This window comes from Mchenga conophoros, linkage group LG7 (assembly GCF_057382185.1).
Source record: "Mchenga conophoros isolate Kocher_MC1m ecotype Shallow Benthic linkage group LG7, M_conophoros_male_GT1.1, whole genome shotgun sequence".
NCBI lineage: Eukaryota > Metazoa > Chordata > Actinopteri > Cichliformes > Cichlidae > Mchenga > Mchenga conophoros.
The window spans coordinates 4,933,161-4,960,791 of NC_140532.1; the positions used below are offsets into that span (position 1 = coordinate 4,933,161).

Sequence of the window (27,631 nt, forward strand, 5' to 3'; positions counted from 1 at the left end):
AATAGTAAAGTGAGAAATTGATATTACTGTATATAATGTGATATGATTAAATATGTGATTAATACATGAGAAAAGAAATCTGCCACCACAACTGTTTGTAGGGTTGGTGAAACCTGCAGTCAGCTGAGACTGAAGAAGTCACTTGGATGAGTGATGAAATGTTTCTCACACTGAAAGCGCTACGTCCAGATGAACAGAATAAACCTTTTGGGAACAGAAAACAGAAAAAATGACAGAAGGCAGACTTTCAGGCAGGCAAACTAACTACTGTAATCAATCTGTCTCTATAAAGCCATATGCGCTTAGATTGGAGATTCTGATGCATCACCGATCTCCACTGACACGTCGGAATCTGCATCCTGCAACAACCCCGCAAGTATGTCTTGCTTTGACTTTCCCATGTGATCAGTTGCTCTCTGCCCAGCCAATCAATCAATCAATCAATCAATCAAGGCTTTATTTGCCAAGTGCAGGTTGCCCTGCAGTGAAATGGGAACAAAAAAACTCCTCTGCACAAAAAAGCACATAAATGTCCACAACACAACATTATGGAACACATGACCAGCCACAGAGTCGGGTGGGGGGTGAGGAGTAATCCGAAGCAAACACAGCAGCCATCCTGCCCAGCGCTACCATTCCAGCGCGGGCTCAGACCCGCCGTGTTCCCAGGAGGGAACAAGCATCGAAGGCGTTTGGAAAGGGAGGGAGGATGAGTGTGTGCATATTAGTGTATATGTATGTGTGTGCGTGTCCATAGTTCAGCTGAGACAGCGTCCTTCGCCCTGCCAGGCTAAGTAAACAGTCTTCCAGCCAACCCAGGTGGCCTTACATGGAATGGGAAGGAACAGACTAAACACAGTCGTTATCAGGGTGTTTTGTTGGGCTCCAGCCTTGCGACCGCAGCTGGCGCCGAAAGGGTATCCGCATGGAGTGATGGTGCTTTTTACTTTAGTGCGAACAACTCATATGAATTTCAAAGCTGTTCTAACAGTCCAACACTGGTCTCTCAATCTCCCGTTGGAGAGCCATGAGCTTCGCCATGATGTTATTAAACTTGCGCTCTGCGATGTTGTCATTCTTGTGCTCAAAGAGCTGATTCTGAGAACTCACGACCACAGTGAGCCTCCCCAAGATGTCATCCAATTTGCGCTCAGAGATGCTATTCCGAGCGAGCCCCTCCAAGATGTAATCCAGTCTGCACTCAGAGGTCTTATTCTGAGTATTCACAGCAGCCGTAGCCTCTCCAAGATCTTATCCGTGCTGCACTCAATGAGCCCATTTTGAGAAACTTACGCCTCTTCCCATCATTTCAATCCCAGCGGGCAGCCTTGTGGGGGTTTGAACAGCCGGTTCCGCTTCCTTAATTCTTCAATAAGTCAGGGCCAACCCAGCTCCGAACAGCCAGAACCCTCTTATCATGGTTCCGAATAGGTAGATATCTTCAGCACTCAAGCTCACCCAAGCCCAAACTTCTCGTTGAGAAAGGGGTGTCAATTGCATTTAGGGACCAGTTGATCAAATCCATAATTCCTCTTTTAGGTTTCAGAGAGCAGACTGTGAGAGAGTGTTCCAGGGAAAACTAATACAAAAAACACGAGACTAGACAAGGACATAAGAGGCTAAGCAGGGAAGCTAAGGGAGAGGAGGAGGAGAAAAGTGCGACCGCCTTCGTCAAGAGCAGAAAAAAAAAGCCACAGCCTGTGGGCATTGTATGCAATGAGTATGTTATGATACCATTGAGATAGAGCTTTTGTGAGATGTTTGTGTGATGCTATAAAAGAGGCGCTGCCCTGCCCAGAGCGCAGAGCACTCATGACTGCAATAACCATCAGTGCTGACTGTCTGTGTATTTCTCCCACGCCTGGTAATAAAGGTACTGACTACAGTTGACTGTGTCTGCAGACTTTGTTAACAGAAATTCCATAACATCTGTTATTAACATCATCCACTGGGAGCTTCATGGCATAAGTTTCAATGCCCAAGCAGTTCCTGTATGTGTAGATGGCCCACTACTGTTGTCTGCATGCTGTACAGTAGTGAATGACAAACAGAACACTGAAGGATTTATTTTCAGTGTTTAGCAATGAGTAGCGTTGTTTCCTTGTCTGTCTCGAACACCAAGGACATACAGAGAATGAAATTTACATTAGTGCTTGTTTCATGTCGAAGAAGTGCTTTGTTGCTGTCACTTGCTAATCGTAACCCTGGATCCATTCATGTTAACCAAATAACTAAGAAGTGTATTATTTTAATGATCATTATTATTTTGAATGAGAGTGTTAAAACAAATATTGATTTTTGTTATGCAACACCATTCTTCACATTCCTCCCCGATAAACAGGCTGCCTATAATCTATTATGAAAGCTCACACAGGCCGTTGAACATTAGTAATTTTACGATCCGTCAATGAAACGAAAAACAGAAATCTCAGCTGTTTCAAATTAAATCATCTCAATTCCACTGTGACAATATAGTGGCTTTTTCTGGCACAATAACTTTGTGAGTTAAGTGTATTGACTTTTTTATGTTGGTGCTGATATTCTGGTTTTAGCTCACTGAATATATAAACATCAAAATTTGCAACTAAGAGAAAATCAATAAAAATACATTTGCCAACTGAAAATGGTGTTTAAGAACAAAGAAATGAGAAGAATGATCATATGGGTGATTCAGCATATCAGTCCAGCAGCAAGATGGCTCACGGTTCAAAACAGCCTTTCTGAGTTTACATGTTCCCTCTGTGCCTGTGTACATTGTCTAGTTTGGTATTAATTAGCATTGTCTAGTTTGGTATTAGCCCCTGTGTGTGGATGTAACTTTGAATGATTGTCTCTATGTATGAGTGTTGCAGTGGACTGGCAAACTGTGAAGGGTGTATGGTGCATAGGTGGGACAGGTGGATCAACTGATAATATATTCAAATATGTTTTTACATAAAGTAATAAACTAACCCTTGTTAAAGATAGGTTTTCAAGCTTAGACAAAATGAATGTTCATGGCTGAAACACACACATAATAAAATTTTATCTCTGGCGAATCAAAGATCTCACTAGAGGTCACCATATCATATCTAAAAAAAATAACCACATTTGATTCTAAGCAGTAATTTCAGTATTTTTAAAGTAACCTTATGTCAGTGCGAATGAAACATGACTGTGTTCAGTAAGCAAAAGTGCATAAGTTTGACTTTCCTCCGCTTTATAGATTTTTTAGAAAACATTTTTTTAAATTACGTTTATATTTGATCAGGTGACTTAAAAAAGTGACATAGCTACATGGAAAGTGCCTGCAGGACTGTGTGCAACGGCTTGTTCCACACATACTGGCTGATCAGCAAGTGAGCTGAATGTAGCTGGTAGTTTGGTGAAGTATAGGGGAATTTACACTGATAGGGAGGGTTAGTTTCTCAAGTAGCAACATGTCAGCAGTATAAGGGCGATTACCTGGTGGTGTTGGAGCGATGAATCTAAAAAGGATATGAATCGCAACATGAAACTGTGCAATTGTGTTTTAGTTAAGGGAGTGAGTTCCAACAAGCCCAAATTGGATGTTGTTTGAACAGTGCCACATCTGACATCTGACAGATGCCTAGGGTCCCATATGGAAAAGATATATATAAATCTTATAAAGTTTGTATCTGTCTTGTGTGAAACTTGTATGAAAAGCATACAAGAGTGAAAACAGATATAAGATCCCTTGAAAAATTATATAAATGAAACTTGTATGTTTTGGATACTTACTAAAACAACATATGAAAGTAATGAGAAAGTGGCCACTTTCATGAGTAAATCATATAAGTTTTTACTATTTCTTTTCCATATGGGGTAATTTCCAGAAAACTGCTATAAAGTAAAAACATGCATAAACATTTTTGATTTGATATCAAACAATACAATAAGATCAACAAAGAGGATCGTTGCAAGGAGCAGAATAAAACCGTTAATGGGCATTTCACCTTCCTGTAATTTGGGTTTGTTTCAGATTATTTCCAGGAACTACGCCATTTCCCTTTAATGCTAAACAACTATTGCAGCTTATAAATCAATTATAATACCTACTATTAGTTTAGACAAAGACAAAACCACATTAAAAATGGATAATTTAATCGTAGAAACAATAATAAAAAAAATTTTAAAAAATGGTTAGAGTACAAATACTGAAAGTGTAGAAAAACAGTAAAAAACTCACAATGCAAATGTTACAAGTCAAGTTTTTTGTCAAAAAAACAACAACAAAGATTTTAGACTTACACCCCCTTTCATGGATATCACTTGTTAATTTGAACATGGCTCTGAACATGTGGACTTACTATCTAAAGTCTGCATGCACTCTCTGATGCACAGACACAAGACAAACTATGCAGTGTCATGCATCTTCAGAGCTTCTCAGCTCATTAAACAGAACTGCACCGACAGCAAATACCATGTATTCCTTTCATGTCTGTCGCGAGTACAGTGGTGAACCGACAAGGAGCAGTGACACAATAATAATAATCAATGACGAACAGAATGTCATCACTTGAACAAATTTGTAAAGGCTGCCAAGTTCCCACATCCCACAAGTCAGTAACTACACCTGCTCCATGACTGTAATGCTTTTTACAGGCATGTAAACAACAAAAGGTTGCACAGCCTTAATGTATTGCTTGTATATACACTGCAGAAAAAAACACAAAGGCATAATTTTAGTCAGAATCTTTGTACTAAATGTCTTAAATGGAAAAAAAAAAAAAAAAAAAAAAGTATTCCCTGAGAAGAGACATCTTTCACATTATTAATCTTTTGAGTGAGAGCGCTCCTTGTATTTCTTCTGATACTCGTGGAAGAGACTGAAGGTCTTGGGAATAGGTCGAGGTCGATTCTTCTGCAGACTCGAACTCCATTTACCTATGATGTAATTAATAACCATTAGACAAAAACTGCCTAATTAATAAAATTTTTAAAAAGGCAGAATAAGAACTGATGTATGCTTCAGATGTAGTTGCTACCTTTCGGTTTTGCAGCAGCTGTAGCAGCGCTCTGCTCTTTCTCTGGCTCTTCTGGAAAGACAGATTCAAAATTTCCTTAAAATAAATTTTGTTGTCCGTCTCAAAGAAAAAGAAAAAACAAACAGTACTTTCCAGTTCCCATGTTTACCACCACTCTAATCTGCAAGACACCAGTATCCCACTCCAACTATGACCCATCGAGGAGCAGAGATGTCATTAGTCTTTTCTGGGTCAATTTATGTTGAATGTCCCTGCTTTATGTGGACACTCCAACAATATATTTGCCAATCACCCTTCTAACATGCAATAAAAAACAAACAAAAAAAAAAAACAAAAAAAAACAAAAACAAAACAAAACTGAGGCGTTATACGTGAATTACAATAAAGCATTGAAATTTTAAATTTTTAAAGAATACTTTTAGCTTCATAAATTTGGATCTTTACCAAAAAGAATGGGTCTGCACCATCTGGAGAGATCACAGTTTTTACCAAAATAAACCAAAAATCAGCCTTCTGTGATCCATTCTTTTCAATAGATGATAATGATAATAATAATAATAATAATCAACTTTATTGTGGGCAATATTAGAATAACGGTACCCCCTCTATCTATGGTATTTACCTGAAACGGGATTGGTGGATTGCTTCCTGCCACTGGATCCATCTTTGAGGTCAAAGTTACTGGGTAGAACACTGAACCTCAAGACTATGTGCTCCTGGCAAGGTTTGACATTTTGGCTTTCACTTTTAGAGGAACACCTCTTATTATCAGCGGTGATATCCTTCTTCTCCTCTCCAAGCGTCTTCAGACTCCGGGATTCCTTAATTCCATCTCGTTTCATCAAGATACCCCCGGCAACAGAGTAAGAACGATGTTTACGGGTTTTTTTGTGACTAGCTTTAGTCTGTTGAAAACTTCTCCACCATTTGTCATGAATTAGCTGTTTTACTGAATAATTCCTGTTGTACACCATGTCACTGGACTTGCTACTCAAAGGGTTGAGATTGACAGTAAGAACTTCTGGAGGCCTCAGGTGTGCTGCCTTAGATGCACCCTTTACAAAACGGAAATGGGCTTTTCTGCTGCCAGTTAAAGCACACTTGTCTTGTTGAGCTGAGCCAAACAGCACCAGTTCTGCAGTTCTTTTTGAGTCTATATTGAGAGCTTCAGCTTCAACAGCAGGCTCCTTTTCACATTTTGAAACATCATCAAGGGCATTTTCTAAATTAAGATCAACAAGCAAGTTGCATTTCTTTGATTCCTTTTGGGGTGGACCAAATTCATCATCCCATTCGAGTCTCTTGTGTTTTCTTTTGATTTTTTTATGCTTGACAGATACTTTAAAGTCACCTTCAGCACAGATTTGAGATTGCTCTTTGGTTTCCAAAGGTGACACTGGCACATCTAAAGCTTCTTCACAACTCCTGTCATGATCCAGGATCTGGATGGCAATCTCAGTCTCAGTGCTGCAGAACTTTTCAGTTTCAGCTTTGTTAGTACTGACTGAGGCACCTGACAGACTCGATGCTGTAGACGTTGGTTGTTCTTGTCCACACTTATCGTAAGGTTCAGACATCTTTATGGCAAGATCTGTCTTCTGGCTAAGAATTTCATTTTCACCACTGGAGAGATCTTCATCTTCATCACTTATAATTATAATACCTGAATGACTGGTATTGGCTATTTTGGAGTGGTTCTTAGAATTTTGTTCAGAAGGCAATTGAGGTTGGTCATCAACTTCAGTCAAATCTATGGTTTGACCAAGAAAGCTGCAAAGCTCAGAATCACTAAATGTCACAACTTGATCATCAGTGTTCTCCTTGTCCTTTACTGGATCCTTCCCAAACTGGTTATTGTGCTTTACAACTGTTTCGCCACTATCACTGGTATTTTTTAACCCTTTTCCAAACTTTTGTTCTTTCTGGCTGTGGCATTTACAATCATAAGATGTACTTGATCCTATAGTCATTTTCAACAGCTTTGTAAGACAGCAAAGCGACTGACTTATGCCAATTTCCACAGTTTCCAATTTTGATTCCCACGATGTGGACTCTGTATTATCAGGTGTCTCACTCTCTGTGGAACTACTTACGACCCTCTCTGCATCCATACTTTGTGGCATCTCATTTTCGCTTTGCTCATGGTAACGTCTGGCTTCTTCTGGAGGCATAACTTGGATTTTCAGGGACAAACATGGGTCACTGGCATCATCTGTCTGATTAGAGGAGGGAGTTTGAATGGAGGGGGGTTTGAGTGTGGTGGCTTCTTTTCCTTCATTTGAATCAACGGGTTCAAAATGTGTTGATGGCAAGATCTTGCTTGGCACTTTACTCATAATTGCAGGATCACTGTTGTTGATGTGCATCTGATCTTTCTGGCCATCACTCTCAAGCAATGAAGTGTGATGTTTCAGAGACAATGGGAAACCAAATTCTTTGTCTATTTCATCCAACTGCTCATTTAGATTTAACCATGATGATTTGTAAGGCAATTCTGAAAATACTTCATTGTCTTTGAGGACATGGTAGCTTTCCATTTGCTCCTCAAAATTGCCATCTACCTGCAACAGTACAACAGAGTTGGCTGTTAAATGTTTTTGGCAGAATTCTTTAACTTCTAAAACCTTGAGAAAGCCTACCTTGCATGAGTACATTTGCAGTGTTTCAAGTTTTCCCTCCCAAAACAGGTCTATAATTTTTTGTGCAGTGTGTAATTCTTTCAAATCGCTGAGCTCTTTCTGATTCTTTTCTGCATCTTTTATCAACTTCGTTAGTGCCAATAATGTCCATGGGGATGTTGGGAGTGCGGAAAGATCAGAAACGGGTGATGTTGAAAGTGTCTGGATCCCACTTTGGTCTTCAGGAGAATTTTGGCATACTGATTCTTGGGATGGAATTGAATTTTGAACATTAACATCCAGTTCAGGTTGTTTTCCTGTGTTTTGTGTCCCTGACTCTGAAGATGGCAGCGTTTTGTTAATTGCTGTGGTATCTAAAACAAAAGTTTCCTTAGGGTTGTTTAAAGAGTCTCCTGCTGTGGAATCAGAAGAAGCATGGTCATTGTGAAGCTGACCTTCCAGTGATGGCAGTGGTTGTACAACAGCAATAGCTTTGGTGCTGGCATTTCCAGGTGATGAGTGAATGGAGCTGTCATTTAACTGGACTGATGACAGCATCTCAAAACTGCTTGCTACTGATGATTGTGTCTTGCGGTCAACAGATTCCGGCAGCAGGGATGAACAAAGCAACAATTCAATTAAGCTACAGTTCTTTTTAGGATGAATTTCGTTACTTGGGCTTCTTTCATTTCCTGCAGCAGATTTGTGGAAACCGTTAGGTACACAGGTTTGCTGATGGGGTGTACTTACAGCGTGCTGTGTTCTTGACATTACATTTTGAGTGCTTTGAGGTAAAGACTGTCCAGAATGCTTGGGTAATAACTTGATGGAATTCAAGTTACTATAATTTTTACGGGTAGCCGAAGTCCCAGGTTGAATATTAGATTGATTAGACGAGACCATTGTGGTCGTTCTGACATACTGCTGCTGTCTGTGATTTGCATAGCTGTACGGTGGAGGAGGACGACAACCATCAAACCCAGGAGTGCATGAATTATTTAAACCATCTGCACTTAATGAGTGCCTGATCACTTTCTGTTGTTTATAAGTTTTTATCTGACGCCCTCTCATTTCTGCAGAGTAATTAATATTTTCATACTTTTTATAAAAATTTGAGTTACTGTAGGTGGCAGTCTTGATCCCATTGTTGTTTCTTAATTGGTGCTGAGCCGAGTGTTGCTGAGTTTTGTGGCTGGTGCTGGAAAAGTAAGAATTCTGTGCACTTGATGGTGGATATGTTGCAATGTTACTGTTTCCTGAAGTCTGAGAGGTTCCCATATTGTAACTCTGTGAGTTGACAGGAGAGAATCCATGCTGAGTGCCGCTTTGTCTTTGAACCTGATTGTTCGAAACAAGGTACACAGTCTGTTCAGAGCCAGACATCATAGTGCTGGTACATAAACCACGTTCAGGTGGAAATGAGGTAGTTGGTGTAGTGTACGCTGAAATGGGTTTTGTCAAGTCTCCATTCACATTCTGTTGCATGCCCTGCTGAACACTGACATGCTGGATATTAGTCACAGTTCTATCCTGTGTTCCAATCATTTGTCTCTCATTAACAACCAGTGGCTCTTTCCAATGAGTGGACATGCCTTGCTGGGGATATGTAGTGTTTGAGTTCATCTGGTTAGGTGGACTCTGAGTTGATGAATTCTGATCACAGTCTTGCAGAGTGGGAATCTGAAATCCAGATGCTGGCAAAGATGGGTTTCCACTTTGCTTATTAGCTGATACATTTTGAATATAGTTAAATAACATACCAGAAAAATAACTATTTTTATTGCCTCCACCATTCTGCTGAGAAGAAACCTCCTGATAAGTTCCTGCAGAAGTCTGCAAATTTGACATTTGTCTGTTAGAATAAGCTCCATTGTGCAAAGGGAAATGTTCAGCGTGTGCATTTTGCACTCCTAGGTTTCTTGCTTGATAGTGAATGCTTTGTTTTGGAGTCCAAGATTGCAGATTTCTTGTTCCATCATGGGCATGATAAGGAGCAGCTTGCGAGGGCTGAGAGGCTTGTCTAATCTGCTGGTGTTGTCCATTCATCAATGTACAGGACTGCATCTTCTTCCTCCGTTAAGGTTTGTAGTGGGTTCAATTGGGAATGATCCTGAAAAAAGGATAAAAAAATAAATAAATAAAATAACAAGTTTCTAACCAATTATCAGCAATAGAAGCATTGACCAGAAGTACAATAAATAAACAGGATAGTTGTTTGTGCAAAAAGCCATGTTTGCACAAACAAGTTTTCTTCCAACAAATTCTGGTAACCTGTCAGGCGAGTGGCTTTTTATTAGTGGCATGTTGTGAAAGCTTATATTAAATAAGTAGTTATATATTGTGAGAGGTGACTCTCACAATAAATGAGCAGAAAGGTTATATATATATATATATATATATATATATATATATATATATATATATATATATATATATATATATATATATATATATATATATATATATATATATATATATATATATATATATATATATATATATATATATATATAAATAATTGTTGTGACACGTGTTCGAAATGCAGAGAGGTGCGCTCGATTTGCCACACGGAGCAGCGCGAGAGTAAAGCACGAGGGAGGGGCTAATAATCGGCTCAGTCATTTTTAATGATCGTTGAAAGCCCAGATCGTAATCGTGATTAAAATTCGATTAAATGAGCAGCCCTAGGTGGTAGTCCCCATTTTTAAGGTGGAGTACACCCTTCAGTCCCCCAACTATTAGAGGTGGGAATCACCATACATCCCACGATACGATATTATCACAATACTTAACACACGATACGATATTAATGCAATTTTTAAAAATATTTTGCGATATTCAGATTCTGTACATAAAGGTAAACTTTATCAATATTCGTTTTATCTAATATCAAAGTCTCGCACTCAGTCTCGCTCTCATTTTCAGTCAGTTTTATTGTTGACAAACTGAACGGTTTGTATTACAGTCTAGTCCAACTTAACTGAATGCAACCATCTGGTACAATTATAGCTATTCTGAACTATGCAATTTATGAAAACTATGTAGCCCCTTCAGCAACTGAAGAATTTGAAAGTAAATTAAAACAAAATATAATTTTTACATTAAAACTTTTTTATTTAAACTTAAAATAAAACATGTCTTAAATTAAAATAAGTAAACTGTCATGTTTATTGCTGCCAAAAAAAGTTAAACACATTTGGACAGTTAAAGGAATGTCAGGATTCTTGCTCAGAAAAAGGATCAACATGCTCTGAAGTCAGAGCACAAAAACCTTTTTGTAACAAAATATCGGTTTCTGCTGTCCCTGTATCGATACATTATTAGCAAACAAAATATCACGATACTACACAGTATCAATTTTTTTCCCCCACCCCTACCAACTATGAGGGAGAAAGACACTCCTCAGCCTCTCCAGGAAGGTCTATACTATTGTACTGGAAAAGAGAGTTTGTACATTAGTGGAAACCCAAATATAGGAGGAATACAGTTTTCATTCTGGCTGCAGAATGCTGGACCAGTGCATTATCCTTGAGAATATTCAAGTGCACATGGGAGTTTGCCAGACCCGTCTACATGTAGACATTGAGAAGGACATAACCTAGTTTCTACACACTTCCAGCAAAGAATAAGGAAGCTGTAGCATATGGTTTAAAGCTGCAAATAATACACCAAATAATTTTTTTCCCTTAAAGTGGCAGTTTACATTTCTCCCTCTGCTGACCTACTGTATGCCATACATGCCAACCCTCCCGATTTTTCCGGGAGAATCCCAAATTTCAGTGTCACTCCCAAAAATCTCCCGATTTTCCACCCAGACAACAAAATTGGGGAGAAAAAAAAAAAAAAAAAAAAAAATCCCAGATTGGCCCAGCCAATTCCAGTTTCCAGCAATGGCGGCTACTACTACTACTACTACTACTACTACTACTACTGCAGCTACTTAGTTTTAATATTACACTTGTTACTCTTTCTGGATCACAAAATAAACTTTTAACATATTTTCAGTTCAGGCGAGCTGTGTAAACTTCAAATATCAGCGCCGGCGAGAACAGCAAACTCCTGGCACATAATTTTTAAAACCCCTGCGGTCTTTCGCTACTCAGGTTAAACATGATATATAAGTCACTTAGATAATGTAAAAATGTTATTGTTTGGCGTTTTTCAGTGTTTAATTTGTTCATGAGTAAATTGGTTTGGCTGAGATTAAAGTTATTAGATTAGATTAAATAAAACTTTATTAATCCCTCGGGAGGGTTTCCACACAGCTGAATAAACTTCAAACAGAAAACTGATTAAACAGAAGTGTGGGATGGTCGAAAATTTACGCCAGCATCCGGTTATATATTGTAGATAGCAAGGAACAGACAGCAGAGTTTCACTCCAATGAGAGAGCTAGTGACGTAAGGCTGAAGGCTTTCTGTCGGTATGTTGTAGCGACAGAAAAGGCTAACTTGGTTATCATTTTGCAGGAAAAAAAAAAAAGAAAGAAAAAAAAAAGACTGCTAAAAATAAAAACATAAAGAGGTTTTTGGACAAAGTTTGCATTCTCCATTGCCAAGCACCGGCACCGTTTCAAAAGTACCGGTTTGGCACAGGTATCGGATAAAACCTAAACGATACCCATCCATAGGTAAAAAGAGGAACTGTCAGAAAAGGACATAACAGGCAATGAACCAAGGTTGAGTTTGGGTGTGGTAAAAAAAAAAAAAAAAAAAAAAAAAAAAGAAGAACTGTCTAAGAAAAGTGGGGTAAGAGTAAGACACGGAGGAAGTGGGACATAAAGTGGACTGGGTTAAAAGCACCACTGCACTTTACAGGAAGGGACAGAGTCGTCTCCTGTTGTGGCCAGTGCCATCCCCTATAACTCCTTTTCCATTAGTACTGTTGATAATAATAGATTGCTTGGTATACATTGGAGTTAGAGAGACTGCAGAGTTTGTGAATATTTGCAACATTATAATATGGCGACTGTTAGGAGGTAAGAATACATATAGAAAAATAGTCTTGGATTATGAACAAAGGGCTGGGGTGCAGGGCAGAAGAACTGCCAACACCCACCCCCAGACAGGAAGCCACAGGTACAAGCCTGGAGGAGGGCAACCCCAGGATGAACAATAGAGAGAGCAGTGGAAGACTACGGAGGAGGGGTGCCAAAGGGCAAAGTTCATATAATGAAGGGCAAAGAGGTACAAATACTTTCCATTTCAGTACGATACTCATAAGGTTATTAGAGTTGCCAACAGTCCCATAAAAAACAGAATCGTCTCGTATTCAGAGAAAATATTACGCGTTTCGTATTGAGCTGAAAAGGAACAGTTTGTCCCGGACTTCAGCTACAATGGAAAAAGACACAAAGCTGGAGTTTACGCTGCACAGCTGCCTCTTCTTCTCTCATCATGAAACTGATCAATGATCAGCTGATCGGCTTTTCTCTCTTGTTTGTTTATCGCCCCCTTTGCACCAGAAAGGAAACCAGCGGATGTCGTGCTAAACAACAGCAGCACCTTTAAGCTTGATCAGCTGTTGTTACGATTTATTTAATATTAATTTGACATGAATGAGTTGAAGGGAAGTTATGAACTGTTTCTGAGAGACAAATAACACCAGGATGCTTTTCTGTGTAGCTGACAGCTGGTAACTGTGCAGGGGCGGGTCTAGCAAAGTGTTGCCAGGGGGCCAGGTAGGGCATTAACAAGGAAAGGGGGGCACAAAGAAATACTTTTTTCTTATTCTCATTTAAAATGTCTAGCTTTTATTAAATAATTATCTGAATCTTACAACCAAAGTTTTCATCTGATGTAGCGTGTATAGAAATCATACTTATACCAACAAGACGGCGTACATCACTGTCACCACAGCATCTGTTTTCATTCAAAGGCTTTATGGCTTTAATACCTGGTGGGCCGTTCTGTAGTCAAAATGCCCGGGCCGATTTTTGTCCCAGTCCAGCCCTGGGCACGACACGCGGTGAATTAATCTGAGAATGTGCATTAAAAAAAAATAAAAATTATGCCGCTTCTTAATGACAGTATCTAACAACCCCAACTACAAGATTCAGTTTGTAATTGGCTAAAAATAAGTTTAACTGTCTTCAGAACATTGCAGAGGCTTTACTGACTATATTTGGCTCAACGTATCTGTGTGAGCAGATTTTCTCTCACATGAAGACTGTCCTCAGGTAGCCGTCTGAATGCTGGACACTGAGACCTGTGTCTCTGAGTGGGAGACCAGAGATCACATTAACATATGTATCCCTGTTTTAACCAACATGCCATATTGCCTTATTTTTCTTATCATTGTTGTGAGGGTATCATAAATAGCATTTGCATTTTCTGTTGTACAGTCCATTTGCTGTCTTTTTTTTTTTTGTTTGTTTCAAAATAGCTGATAACTATTCGCTGATAGCTGCCAACATCTGCAAACAAATTCTATAAAGTGGTTCTATATAGTGTGTAGCTGTTAATATAGAGCGTTATTAAATTTATTGCTAATGCAATCATATGGCACATTGACTTCCGAGGACATTTTAGATGGCACACAAGGTTGCCTACCCCTGTACTAATGAAAAAGAGGCTTAATTGTTGCATGCTGGGGCAGCAGGTTGAACTGTACAATGTGGTAGCATAGCAACATATCAATTATAGAAATGGAAATCATCTTGTAACAACATGCATTTTTATGCTTTGAAAAAAAGATAAGAGTGTTTATTCGTGTTTGGACATAATGTTCAATCTAAGGCTTTCGGGTATCCTTATGATTCTTGGTTGTAGTTTTCCATCATGATGGTGAGGTGCTTTTTCCAGGTTTCTCAAGCTACAAATATGAAGAGTACCTTTTAAAATAAATATAAATTTATGTTAAGAAACCTTGAGTTTGTTTGATCCATATACAGCAGGGCCCTATTTCAGGAAGCCGGTTTAGTGCAAACTCTGAGTAAGTATACCCTGAGTTAACGAAAACTCTGGGTTTTCGGTTTCACAAAGTGAGTTTAGATTAATTCTGAGTGAGTTACTATGACGACACACTCCGTGAAGCTAACCTGCCCCCTAGCAGGTTTACTTCAACTAACCCTGACCTTCTCCGCCTCTTTGTCGGAAACCTGACTGTAGGAAGTGTCAGACATGGCGTGCCCCTCCCTTGAAGAGCCAGTAGATGTTGAAGCCCAAATTCTCCGCAGAGCTCTCCGCCGGGAGAGAGTGATTAGAGCGCGCTCGGACATTTTATCATTTCCTGATGATTTTCTGTGTGAACGTTACCGTTTTTCAGCACAATCTATAATTCATTTGAATAACATCCTCAGGCCTAATATTGCTCATGTGACACATCGCGGACATTCTCTCAGTTCTGTACATATTATTTGTATTGCACTTCGGTTTTTTGCAAACGGGAGCTTTCTGTATAATATTGGTGATGCTGAGCACGTTTCCAAGGCTACCGTCTGTCGGGCAGTCAGGAATGTTACAGTTGCACTGAAACGTCTCCTGTACTCGTTTGTGGTGTTCCCCGGTCATAGACCCACAAGATTTATCAAAGAGGGATTCCACAAAATTGCAGGTATCAGGATGAACAAAACTTAATTCATGATGTGGTGATACTTGAACTACTTCTTAAATTTTACATTTATTTTCAGGGTTCCCAGGCGTGATTGGCTGTATAGATGGCACTCACATTCCAATCATTGCTTCTTCAGTAAATGAAGGAGACTATGTGAACAGGAAGTCTTTCCACAGCATTAATGTACAGGTACATAGTTCCCTGTAGTATTTCAAACTAACAAATTATTTCATTATAGTAATGGATGCTAATTTGTGTTCTCTGCACTGTGAAGATCATATGTGATGCTGCCAACATTATCACAAATGTGGAAGCCAACTGCTCAGCCTCTGTGAGTGGTGGTGGTGGAGGACCCCCACCTGTTTTTCGGGCCTCCGCTTTTTTTTCTGTTGGCTATAACGGGTCACATTTGAGCATACAGAGTAAGCAAATATGTACTTGTAATGTGCTCAGATAATTTCAATAAGTGCTTACAGAGGGGAAATTAATGTAGCCTCTAACTGCAATTGATTGACATAGGACAAACAGACCAAGCACTATGGCTCATAATACAATTACACCTTACCTGTTTGGACTATATTTTTATATTTCATTTTTACTTGCTGCCAGGAACGTTTGGGGCCTGTTGGGTTGCACCTGCGCTCACATCACATCACAAAATCAAATGTATAAAATAAAATATAATAAAATAACGTGTTAAATGGGTGGAAATCCCTAGATCAATGTTTAAATTAACACTCACGCATTGACTCTGTCGGCTATGTTTTGCCATGCATGCTCCCTTTCTTTTGCAGCTGAGGCTGTGTTAGTTTTTTCCGCGGAATTTGCATGTTATCGGCATATGCTGCCATCAGAATTTCGGCCTCAAGCGCTGTAAAATACATTGACCGCACCTTCTTTCCCTCCGTCTCCATGGTGACTCACTTAATCTGTGCTCCACTAATCAGGGCTTTATGTATCCTCGTGCGTGCGCTTAACTTGGGGTTAAAGCAACTCCGCGTTGACTGAACTAATTGTTATCAGCCTTTCTGAAACCGAATATTCCGAGTTGGACAGTTCGGGGTTACTCAACCCTGAGTATTGTTTTTCACTTTGAGTTTTCTAAACTGGCTTCCTGAAATAGGGCCCAGATGTCTGGGACTAGATTGATTAAAAATAGTAAAGAAAAGGTTTTATTTCGCTTTATTTAAGGAAGGTTTTCCTTTTTCAACCTCAATGTGTGAACACTGCTGGTCTTTTGTCACTTCAAACAAAAAAGGATCTTTAAATTATTACAGAGGGCTAATTGTACCAATACATTAATTATCATTTGTAACTTTAAGATTTTCATTCATTTTTAAAATAGCAAATGGATTGGTTTTTATGTAGCTCGTTTCTAATCCATGTGATACAACATGCCCCATTCAGCTATGATCGATAACTGCAGATATCAGCTGGATCCATCGGAGACCAATTTGGGGTTTGTAGCTTGCTCAAGGATTGTTGGCATGCAGACTGAAACCATGTCCACACTAATGCGTTTTCATATGAAAACGCATCTTTTTCTCTCTCCGTTTTGGCCTTCTGTCCACACTGAGACGGCGTTTTCGTTCAAGGAAAGTGCAGCGTTTTGAAAACGCTCTACAAAGTGGATACATTTGAAAACTGTAACGAGATTTTCTACATAATACAATATAATCAAGTGTGCCTTATATTTTGTATGTTCATATATTTCAACATAACCAAGCTTATTGTTAAAGAGAACATGATGCATTCCTTACTTCAATGTGTGATGTCAGATAAAGCATGATATACTTCTGTATTGTTATATTTCAGTATGTGAGTGGGTGTGAGGTCAGATAAGCACTGAGTTAACGTCTAACCTCTCCCCGACTGCTTACAGAAGAGGAAGTACTATGTAACTTACTTTCTCCTATAAATAAAGCAACCAAGCCTGCACTCTGTGTGTGTGTGTGTCTTCTCAGAGACATTCACCCGTGCGCACGTTTCTAAAACTCTGAGTCGGTCTGCAGTGTCTTATTTCTCTTATTTGTGTTTGAACAAATGTCTACCCCTGACAAAAACGCAGTTTTCACGTCGCAGTAGGGCTGCACGATTTTGCATAAAATGAGAATCACGATTTTTTGGCTTAGAATTGAGATCACGATTCTCTTTTCCAGTATAAATATTTATTGCACTTATTAACTGCACATCAACTTCGTAACAGTTGAGACTGAACATAAAAACAATAAATAAACATAAAAACAACAAATGTCTCACATTTTGTTGTTGCCGCAAAATGTTGTACTGCTTGAAATTCCGTCTCCACCGTTACTCGACACTGCGTGTATAGAGCAGGTAGTGCAACAATAGAAAAATAGTTGCGGGACGGCACTGTGTAGCGTTTGTCTAGGGTGTTGATCATTTTCCTAAATCCCTCGTTTTGCACAGTGTTGATGGGAGCCAGGTGATAAGTAATAGCCTCTGTAATTTCTTTGTGCCTGCGGGAGGTCGACGTGTATAGGGAAGCGCTGTGTAAGGTTCCCGTTATTGATGTTTGGGTGGTTGACCGGGACGGATTTTCTCCTGTCACTTTCTCGTCATCCCTGACGTGCTCGCCGTTGTTTTTTTTCCCTGCTAATTTTAGCATCACACGGCACAGCTTCTGTATCACGTGGTATAAGGCTCCGCCCTTGTCATTTGTTGAACAGGAAGAGTGAGCGCTTGTTTTCAAGCAGAGTACGTCCCGGATCAAAATGCAGTACAATCGTCGTTGTTTTTTTTTTTGTTTGTTTTTTTGGTTTTTTTAAATCGTTGTCATTTGGAAATGAGATCGCACATAAGTATGAATCGAGATTTTCTAACTATTAATCGTGCAGCCCTGCGTCGCAGTGTGGACAGCGGACCCGGAGCCTTTTCGAAAACGATGACACAATTTAGTCATGTGATGCAGTCATGTGACCAATTAAACTAAGATAGCGGAGGGCATTATAGCGCAGTTGTTTTGTTTGCTCTCAATTTTGACAGCCCTATTAAAAATTAATATCAGTTTGTACATGCTCCAGATAGCTTCTCTTCAAATTCTTTCATTCTCACTCGCTTTTGCAACTTTGTACGTTACTCGCAGCAACAAGTCCACCTCATTGTTAGTCCGTTTAAAAAACTCTCTGCTTTTCCTCAACATTTTTCCGCGACGTTTCAAAGAGCCAGAAAGTAAATAAATGGTAGACAGAAATTAGGTAGTTGGAATAGTCTTGCATTTCACGCATGTGCAGTACTGCAACGTAAGCATTTTCGGCTGTTTCAATGTGGACGCACAACTCTGTGAAAACGACTGAAAACAGTGTGGACGTGGAGCGTTTTCAGACAAAAACGCCTCCTGGCTGCATTTTAACATAGCTATTGTTGTTTCAGCAAGTTTTAGAACTAAAGAATCTCAAAAGAAGTCCAGTTGTCTTCTTTTTTTTCTCCCCCTCAAGCTCTTGCAACAATCTTTGACTCACCATCAGCTGTTAGAACTGCAGAAGCCTTTATATTAAGAGGTAAAACATTTTCAAGAACCTCAAAAGAAGTCCAGGAGCCTTCAACTCAAGCACTTACAACTACCATGACTTGGATGACTGAGAGCATACATTGGTTGCTAAACAAAACAACTGCTGCACACATTTTATGTCACAGTATTTTTGCTCCTTCTGTCAGACAACATTTGGAGGTCCTTAACTCTGTGAAGTGCAACAAAACTATGAGAATTAAAACAACTGATAACCAGAGTTTTTGAATCAGGAGTCCTTCAACACAGTACATCACCCACTCACACTGAAGTGCCAAGACACTGATAACACAGAGATGTGTGTTCCCAGGAGACGGAGCGAAACAGGTCCCACAACAACCTGCTACATTTCCCAGTGGCCCTAAAACCATTGGAACAAAGACAAAGCTAGATGTCGTCAACATTTATTAAAAGAATGGGTGCAAATTAACACCCATACTTTTACAATTATTTACTAGTAAAATAATACTAGGCACTGGCTTACATTCTCAAAGGATCCCCCCTTACCACCAGTTTTTAATGATACCATCCTCATGAACTAGCAAAGGTACAGAGGATTGACCAGAACCACACATATACACTAACAAACTGTTCATGATACACGTGGAAGAGAAATCTTCACTTGGACAACATGGGTTCACTGATTCAGGTCACTATGCAAATAAAAAGCATATTGAATAGTTTTTACTGCTCTTAGGTTTAATGATGCTTTTGTTCCATACATTGTGTCTCATGGTGCTCTCAGAATAGATGCATATTAGGAGTGTGTTGAATATTTTAGGAGTAGATACACTTTGTATATCCATGTTGACCTACATCAGTTTTTTGCATTCAAAGTATAATCTAATCTAATATAATAATATCCTTGACCCATTTTATTTGTGTGAATAATATTACAATTTACTAATCTTTAATTAGTTAGTGTGTTTATTTCAAAAAGGTATGTATACAGCTCAGTTATACCGCAAGATCATAATTTCATATCTTAAGGTAAAGGTTATTAAAACACAGGAAGATCACACGCATAATACCAATACACTTTTCATTTTAGGTCAAATAGCCGCCTCATATTTAATTAATGTTGCACTTATCTCACAACTAAGAGTCTTTTGAACACAAGTATATTAAGGTTTGAGTACTTCAACCAGTTTCTGACCAGTGTGCACATAAATAAACACAGAATTCTTTGTGATCCATCCTACATCCTGTACTGGGCACTGGCACCATTAGGAAGAAGGCATAGAGTGTGGCAGTACAAACTAAATGGGTTAAAGAAGGCTTTTGTCCCTCTACCCAACAGAATCAAAGAGAGCCTAAAATAAGCTGACACAGATTTATAGAACTGAAGTCAGATTTCCCAGTGAGAACAATAAAGTATCAATCAAGATCCTTAATATTATAAAAACACAAGCACACATAGGCACCTTAAAAAAATCTGTATGCATAAAGTAGGATTTGAGGTTCTGAACATGCTTCCTTAAGAGGTAAATAGCCGATTCTAAACAGGCTGTTATTCAACAGACCAGGGGTCCGTTCTTCGTACCTCGCTAAGTAAGTTAGCTGGATTTGATTGTTGACGATTTCGCGTGATCCTGGATCGTTCGGTTCTCCGAAGCTCATCCGGGACTTGCTGTCATAGCAACAGATCCGTAAGCGTAAACCTGCTCGGGAGCAGGCTTACTTTATGTAAACAAGATTAGATCGCGGCCACTCAGGTATGTCCGCTTCATTTATACGAAAGCAACAGCAATATTTTACCACTGTTTTACCATAAATAAATATTATCAATGTAACTAAAGATAATGCAGTATTTGATCCTTTTATTGATTCCATACAGATACATACAGGTCATTTCCTAAAAAAAGGGAAATGTACTATTAATCATTCTATTTCATGTATTTGATTATTTCAGATGTAATTCATATTTTAGAGTAGTAATAGTAAATTACTTCGTGTAATCAAGATGAGAGACCACGGCTATAAAAGCGAAGGTGGATTTGGGAAGTCTGTCGCAGCCATGTCCTGTCCGTATACGCGAGCCACCCATTGCGGAAGGTGCAAGATTGATGAGGGGAGTTTTCAGAACTCAGCGTATATTGCGGGATAGACAGGATCCTTTAGCTCAGCGCGACAGTGTGCTCATAGAGAGATATCAATTTTCCCGTGAGGGTATTATTTACTTAACCAACTTGTTGACGAGGGGGTGCAGGACCACCACCTGTCTTTTTTTGCTCTGCCCTTTTCTTGGTTGCTGTTATAAACAAACAGATTATTTCAGGGTCTCTTTTCAAGAGACTAAAAAGTAGGGCTGCCACAAACGATTATTTTGATAGTCGACTAGTCACCGATTATTTATGCGATTAGTCGACTAATCAGATCATCATCCACTGGACCTAAAACTACAGCTTATTGCACCAGCAGCATCTGCTCTTATATAACTATCATTAGCTTACAGCTTTAAGCTTTTAAGGTGCTAACTAAAAATAAAGACAAGATGATAGTTTATTCAATTTTAATGAAATTTGCAGATTGTTTCGGTAAAGTTTAATAAACTCCTTGCTATCTAAAATATAACAGGACACCGGAGTATATTCTCCAGCATCTCACACTTCTGATAATCAGCTGTCTGCTTGACGTTTATTCAGCTGTGTAAAAACTATAACTTTAATCTCAGCCAAACCGATTTACTCAGGAACAAATAAAATACTAAAAAAAAGCCAAACAATAACATTTTTAATTTATCTAAGTGACTCATATATATTTAACCTGAGTCGCGAAAGACGGCGGTGGGTTTGAAAACAATTTGCCGGGAGTCCGGTGTTCTCACGGTGCTAGTGACCTAGCCCCCGGCTAGCTATCGAGCTAGTGGGTAACAGACGTCTCCGAAAACGTCGGAGCGCTTTTGAAAATATGTGGTGTCTTGATAAACTGAGCAGATATTTGAGGTTTACACAGCTACATTCTCGCCTGAAAATATGTTAAACGTTTATTTTGTGACCCAGAAAGAATAATAAGAGTAATATTAAAACTAACTAGCTACCGCCATTGTTGGAAACTAAGCTGGGCCGCGCTATGAATTCTGGGACACAGCTGCTTCTTCTTCTTCGGGGTTTAACGGCAGCTGGCATCCTTGTACATGCTGTGCTGCCATCTTCTGTTTCAGTCCGTTATTACACTCTTAAATCCTGCTATTATTCCTGCGTCTTTTGCGATCTTACAAAGCTTCAAACGACACGTCGACTATTAAATCAGTCGTCGACGATTTTGATAGTCGACGTAATCGTGACTAGTCGACAAATCGTGGCAGCCCTACTAAAAAGCAATATAAGTGATAAATATTACCATTCTGTGTAACCACACCAGCCCAGGACCTCCACATCCAGCAGGTTCACCTCCAAGATCGTCTGAGACCAGCCACCCAGACAGCTGCTGGAACAATTGGTTTGCACAACCAAACAATTTCTGCACAAACTGTCAGAAACCGTCTCAGGGACGCTCAACTGCATGCCCGTCGTCCTCATCGGGGTCTTGACCTGACTCCAGCTCGTCGCCGTAACAGACTTGTGTGGGCAAATGCTCACATTCGATGGCGTCTGGCACGTTGGAGAGGTGTGCGCTTCACGGATGAATCATGGTTCACATTGTTCAGGGCAGATGGCAGCTGAGAATGTCCCAGTTCTTGCATGGCCAGCATACTCACCGGACATGTCACCCATTGAGCATGTTCGGGATGTGCTTGACCGGCGTATACGACAGCGTGTACCAGTTCCCACGAATATCCAACAACCTCGCACAGCCATTGAAGTGGAGTGGACCAACATTCCACAGGCCACAATTGACAATCTGATAGACTCCATGCGACGATGTGTTGCACTGCATGAGGCAAATGGTGGTCACACCAGATACTGACCGGTTCTGGGTCCCCAGACCCCCAATTAGGGCTGCCACGATTAGTCGACTAGTCACGATTACGTCGACTATCAAAATTGTCGACGACTAATTTAATAGTCGACGTGTCGTTTGAAGCTTTGTAAGATCCCAAAAGACGCAGGAATAAGTAGTAGTATTTAAGAGTGTAATAACGGACTGAAACAGAAAATGGCAGCACTGCATGTTCAAGGATGCCAGCTGCCGTTAAACTCCGAAGAAGAAGAAGCAGTGTCCCAGAATTCATAGCGCAGCCCTGCTCAATTTTCAACAATGGCGGCAGCTGGTTAGTTTTAATATTACTCTTATTATTCTTTCTGGGTCACAAAATAAACGTTTAACATATTTTCAGGCGAGAATGTAACTGTGTAAACCTCAAATATCTGCTCAGTTTATCAAGACACCACATATTTTCAAAAGCGCGCCGACGTTTTCGGAGACGTCTGTTACCCACTAGCTCGATAGCTAGCAGGGGGCAAGGCTCACTAGAGCCGGTGACAGCACATACCTTAAACTTAAAGCTGTAAGCTAATGGTAGTTATATAAGAGCAGATGCTGCTGGTGCAATAAGCTGTACGTTTTACATCCAATTGATGCACGATCTGATAAGTCGACTAATCGCAAAAATAATCGGTGACTAGTCGACTATCAAAATAATCGTTTGTGGCAGCCCTACCCCCAATAGCGCAAAAAACTGCACATTCCAGGGTGGCCTTTTGTTGTGGGCAGTCTGAGGTACACCTGTGCACTACTCATGATGTCAGATCAGCATCCTGATGTGGCACACCTGTGAGGTGGGATGGATTATCTCAATATAGCAGATGTGCCCACTACCACACATTTGGACTGATTTGTGACCACTGTTTGGGAGGGATGGTTATATTGTGTATCTGGAATGAATTTTAGGTCTCTACGTCCATCCCATGGGGAATGGGAGCAGTAACAAAGGTGTTGCGTTTATATTTTTGTTGAGTGTAATAAATTTACCCTACCGCCTACTGGTGTTGGCCAGAGGGGCCGATGGCGCGATATGGCAGCCTCGCTTCTGTCAGTCTGCCCCAGGGCAGCTGTGGCTACAACCGTAGCTGCTTCCACCAGTGTGTGAATGTGAGAGTGAATGAATAGTGGCATTGTAAAGCGCTTTGGGTGCCTTGAAAAGCACTATATAAATCCAATCCATTATTATTATTATTATTATTATTATTATTATTATTATTATTATATTACTTACGAGTTTAATTTGTCAGCAACTTTCTGCCAGCCCTCTCTCCTTGCTTTTGCAGCCTTTGCAGTGTTCCCTTGCGTTTTAATTAAACTCTGAAACTCCTGAAATCCCTCAATCAAGAGTTCTTGCTCTGCTGCCGAAAAATACCGAGCGCGCTCCTTCGACATTTTCGCCGACCAATCAAAGGGTTGCCGATCAAGGTTTCTACTATCGATGCGTAGCCCCTGTTAAGCCACCCAGTGATCTCACATTACTTCATCCAGCTATACTAATCGTCAACAACAGGTGTGTTCGGAGAACCGGAATAGCGAGCTCAAAGTTATCCAAGATCAAATCATCGCGCTGTGTCATTTGATCTTGGATGTAGTAAGCGAGGTACGAAGAACGGACCCCTGGAAAAAGAGTATTGTTGGTAGTGATCATGTCAAGGCTACAGAACACTCAAGCCTTCCCACTCCACACAACATCACCATATACAAGTTGCCTTTATATTTTGACGGTACCTGGAGTATCAGCTAGTGATGTGCGGATCGATACTGAAATATCGATTCCTCCGATACCAATCATTTATGTTCTAGAATCGATTCTCACATTAAAATATCGATATTTTAGTAATTTAGGGTAAATTTGTAGTTTACCATTAACAGGAACACAGTGGAAAGAAACTATTTCATTCGGTTGTCTACAATTGGAAGGAACTACTTCCTCGTCCACCTTTCATAGTCATGTGCGAAATATGGCTGTATAAATGTGGCAGGCCCTTGGCTTGCGCACTCACAGTGGCTGAGCGTAATTGGAGTCATGTGCGGACGTATTTTACATCCACAAACAGCCGAGACATGGTTTGAGATACATGTGGCAAGAAAATGAGGTGTTGTGGCAACACCACAAATTTGTCAAACACCTCAGAGTAAATCATATCTCAGAATATGACGAGCGTATGTTAAGGCGAACTGAAGAGGAGGAGTGGACAGGGACAGGTGCTGCTAGGGCGAGACAGACCTCTCTCACGGAGTCCTTTAGTGCTGCAGGCAGGCAAGGTGTTCAAATAGCTCACGACTTCAGGTTTTTTATTTCTGTATGATGAATTCTGCATTATTAAGTGATAAGAACAAGTAATCTGATGTCCTGTAATCATTATGAAACTATAATTTGAGATACAATAAATAAAATACGTTTTTGTACAAGGTATCATATCGGATCAGTATCGCCGATACCACCCTCAATATTACTTGGTATCAGATCGGAAAGGAAATCAGTGGTATCGCACATCACTAGTATCGGCCTGTGTTTACTTGGTATCAGGTCAATACAGAAAAAATAATTATGGCAAAGCACAGCAAACCTCATCATCAAATGTTCTTGCTCTGTGGTGACTGGTTATCTGAAGAGGTTAGAAAATAATGCATTTTTAGCAGTTAATATCCTGAGAAAGGTAGCTGGGGTTAACTTGTGCAAACACGAATTTTATTTTTAATGTAATCTTACGAACAACATTTATTTCCCTCCACAGAGCAATAGTGAATGATCAGGGGTTTGCCATCAGTGATCAGAGAGTGGCTCGGAGACCATAAAACATCATTTTCAGACATTGACTGGCTGCCAGAGTCCACACTTCGGGATGTGCTGGAGATGTTAGAGCTGGTCCGACACTCCCCTTATGCTGGGCTTACACTGTGCGATTTTTGGCCCATTTTGAGCCGATTTTTGAGTCGTGCGACCGTTTTGGCGATCGGCCCGATTTTGGCCTTCATCGTCCGTCGTGCATCGTGTAGTATACGTGGGGTAACGAGAAGCGATTAACACCTCACGACCAGCTCCCGATCACCAATCGCTTGGAGACCGTCGTGAGGGTGTCACCGCAGCTTCTCACACTGCGAACGCGCAAACACAAATGTCAGCGAAAAAGACTGCGCAGCACAGCGGTGCAGCGTGTGATCTGGACACAAGCGATGGAGGCACAACTTGTAGAACTATGGCAAGCTCATCCGAGCCTTTTCGATGTGGCTTCACAAAATTATCACAACAACCGTGAAAATAGTTGGATTTACATTGCTGCTCAATCCCAGCTGCCTGATCAGTGTTTTTCCATTAGCAATTTAGCAAAGTTGATGGTGGTGGTGCGCGTGTCTGTGTGAGTGAAAGACAGAGAGGGAGAGCGAGCGACAGAAATTCTGTTATAACCTTCCTTTTATGGACGCACAGTGTGAGCACTCAGGTCGCATCCGAGCATAGTATAGTGCGAGACCCTGCATCGTGACCTACCAACTTCTAACCCCTGCGAGTCAATCGTGCAGTTTGAGCAGAAGCTAAATAACGCGACTGAAAAAAAGAAAAAAAAAATCGCACAGTGTAAGCCCAGCATTAGCGAAACGTTAACGCGACGCTGGATGCAGTATATTCAGACAGTCAGCCGACTTTACATTTTAGGTACATAACGCTGCTGAATGTAGCCCTCCAGCTAAACTGGCGGCTCTCCCGACGCTTAAAAAGGTTGTGCCTTTATTTTCAATGCAAGGCTTACATTTGTGCTTTACTCTTTCTTAAAATCGTAAAACTCAGTAACATCCGGTTTTAACGCTGATCAGTAACGTCGGATGTTAATATTAAAATTTAATGTAGTCTATTATGCTCATCCACAGCTTCACTCATGTGTGCAGGCAGCGTACACTACACAACATCTGTACTGTACTTGAGTATTTGAGCAACTGAGAAACTTACTTTTTCACGAATTCTGGCTGAGCCGCAGCGGTTTCAAATAGTCCGCATCCTCTTGGATAAAACAGCTTCTCTTTGTGGAAGTGGCGTGATTTCATCCATATCACATCCGGGTTTAATAAGGGAAAGTTTTAGTCCTTCTCCTGGGGTTGGTTAAACGCCATGGAGATTCAACTCTTTCACCTCGCGCTAACGCCCTCTGCTTATGAGTGTCGGCGGGTCGGAGACGTCATCGAAGGAGGCGGACCCCGACGAACACGTGTGGCTTCACAAAACAGGACCACGACTCATCTTCGCCCAGAGGAAGTACGAATGTTCGAGTTCCCAGTCGGAATTTGAATCTTTCCCACTCGGAAAGTCGATGCAGTCCCAGCAACAGTGCTGTGCCAAAATTAAGATTTTGGAGCCCATACCAAATACAGGGCCAGTATTATACCCGTACCCATACTTTTAACCTATAAAGGCAGTTTATGTAGGGGAGAGCATGATTGTAGTGATTTATGATATATTTAGTGATTTTCCACAATAATTAGTTAATACAACTAAACGCACCTTTCAGCTTTTCATGCATTTTGAAACTGTTTTTTTTTTCTGGAAACCTTAAACGTAAACGTGTCTAAGGGACCGAGCTCTAATTCTCCAGAGAATCTCATTCTTCGAAGCACCACCCAGAGCTTGTGACCAAAGGGACAAAGCAAATCAATTCAAGAGCTTCTGGGTTAGCTCTTCCTTCACATCAGACTGGTACAGTGTCCACATCACTGCAGAAACTACACAAATCTGTCAGTCACCTGCACTCTCCCCTTACGCACACGTACAACGACTAACAAGAGCTAAACACACACTGCAGCCACTTGTAGCACACAGATTTGCCTCATGCTCTCCTCAGGGAGAAACAAACAGTTGCTACATCTTGATGCATGCTCAATCATCCAGGTAAAGAAATCCCAAAAAGTTGATTCTGTTCATCTGGACGTAACGTTTTTTTCAATGGAAGAAACATTTCATCAGTTTCTTCATCATTATTATGCAAATTGTTCTGACCATTGGTCAACGACCATGAGTACAGCTC

At 40.3% G+C, this 27,631-nt stretch overlaps 1 protein-coding gene across 1 annotated transcript; it reads right to left on the reverse strand.

Moving 5' to 3' along the window:
- Positions 1-1,964: 1,964 nt before the first annotated feature.
- On the reverse strand, positions 1,965-26,744 carry amn1 (antagonist of mitotic exit network 1 homolog (S. cerevisiae)). Its single transcript, XM_085281661.1, has 4 exons — positions 26,563-26,744; positions 5,611-9,716; positions 4,989-5,039; positions 1,965-4,887 (listed from the first exon to the last, which is right to left on the reverse strand). Exons 2-4 carry the CDS (start codon positions 9,668-9,670, stop codon positions 4,775-4,777), a joined length of 4,224 nt encoding a protein of 1,407 aa, XP_085137787.1. The 5' UTR covers positions 9,671-9,716; positions 26,563-26,744; the 3' UTR covers positions 1,965-4,774.
- Between the last annotated feature and the right edge of the window lie 887 nt (positions 26,745-27,631).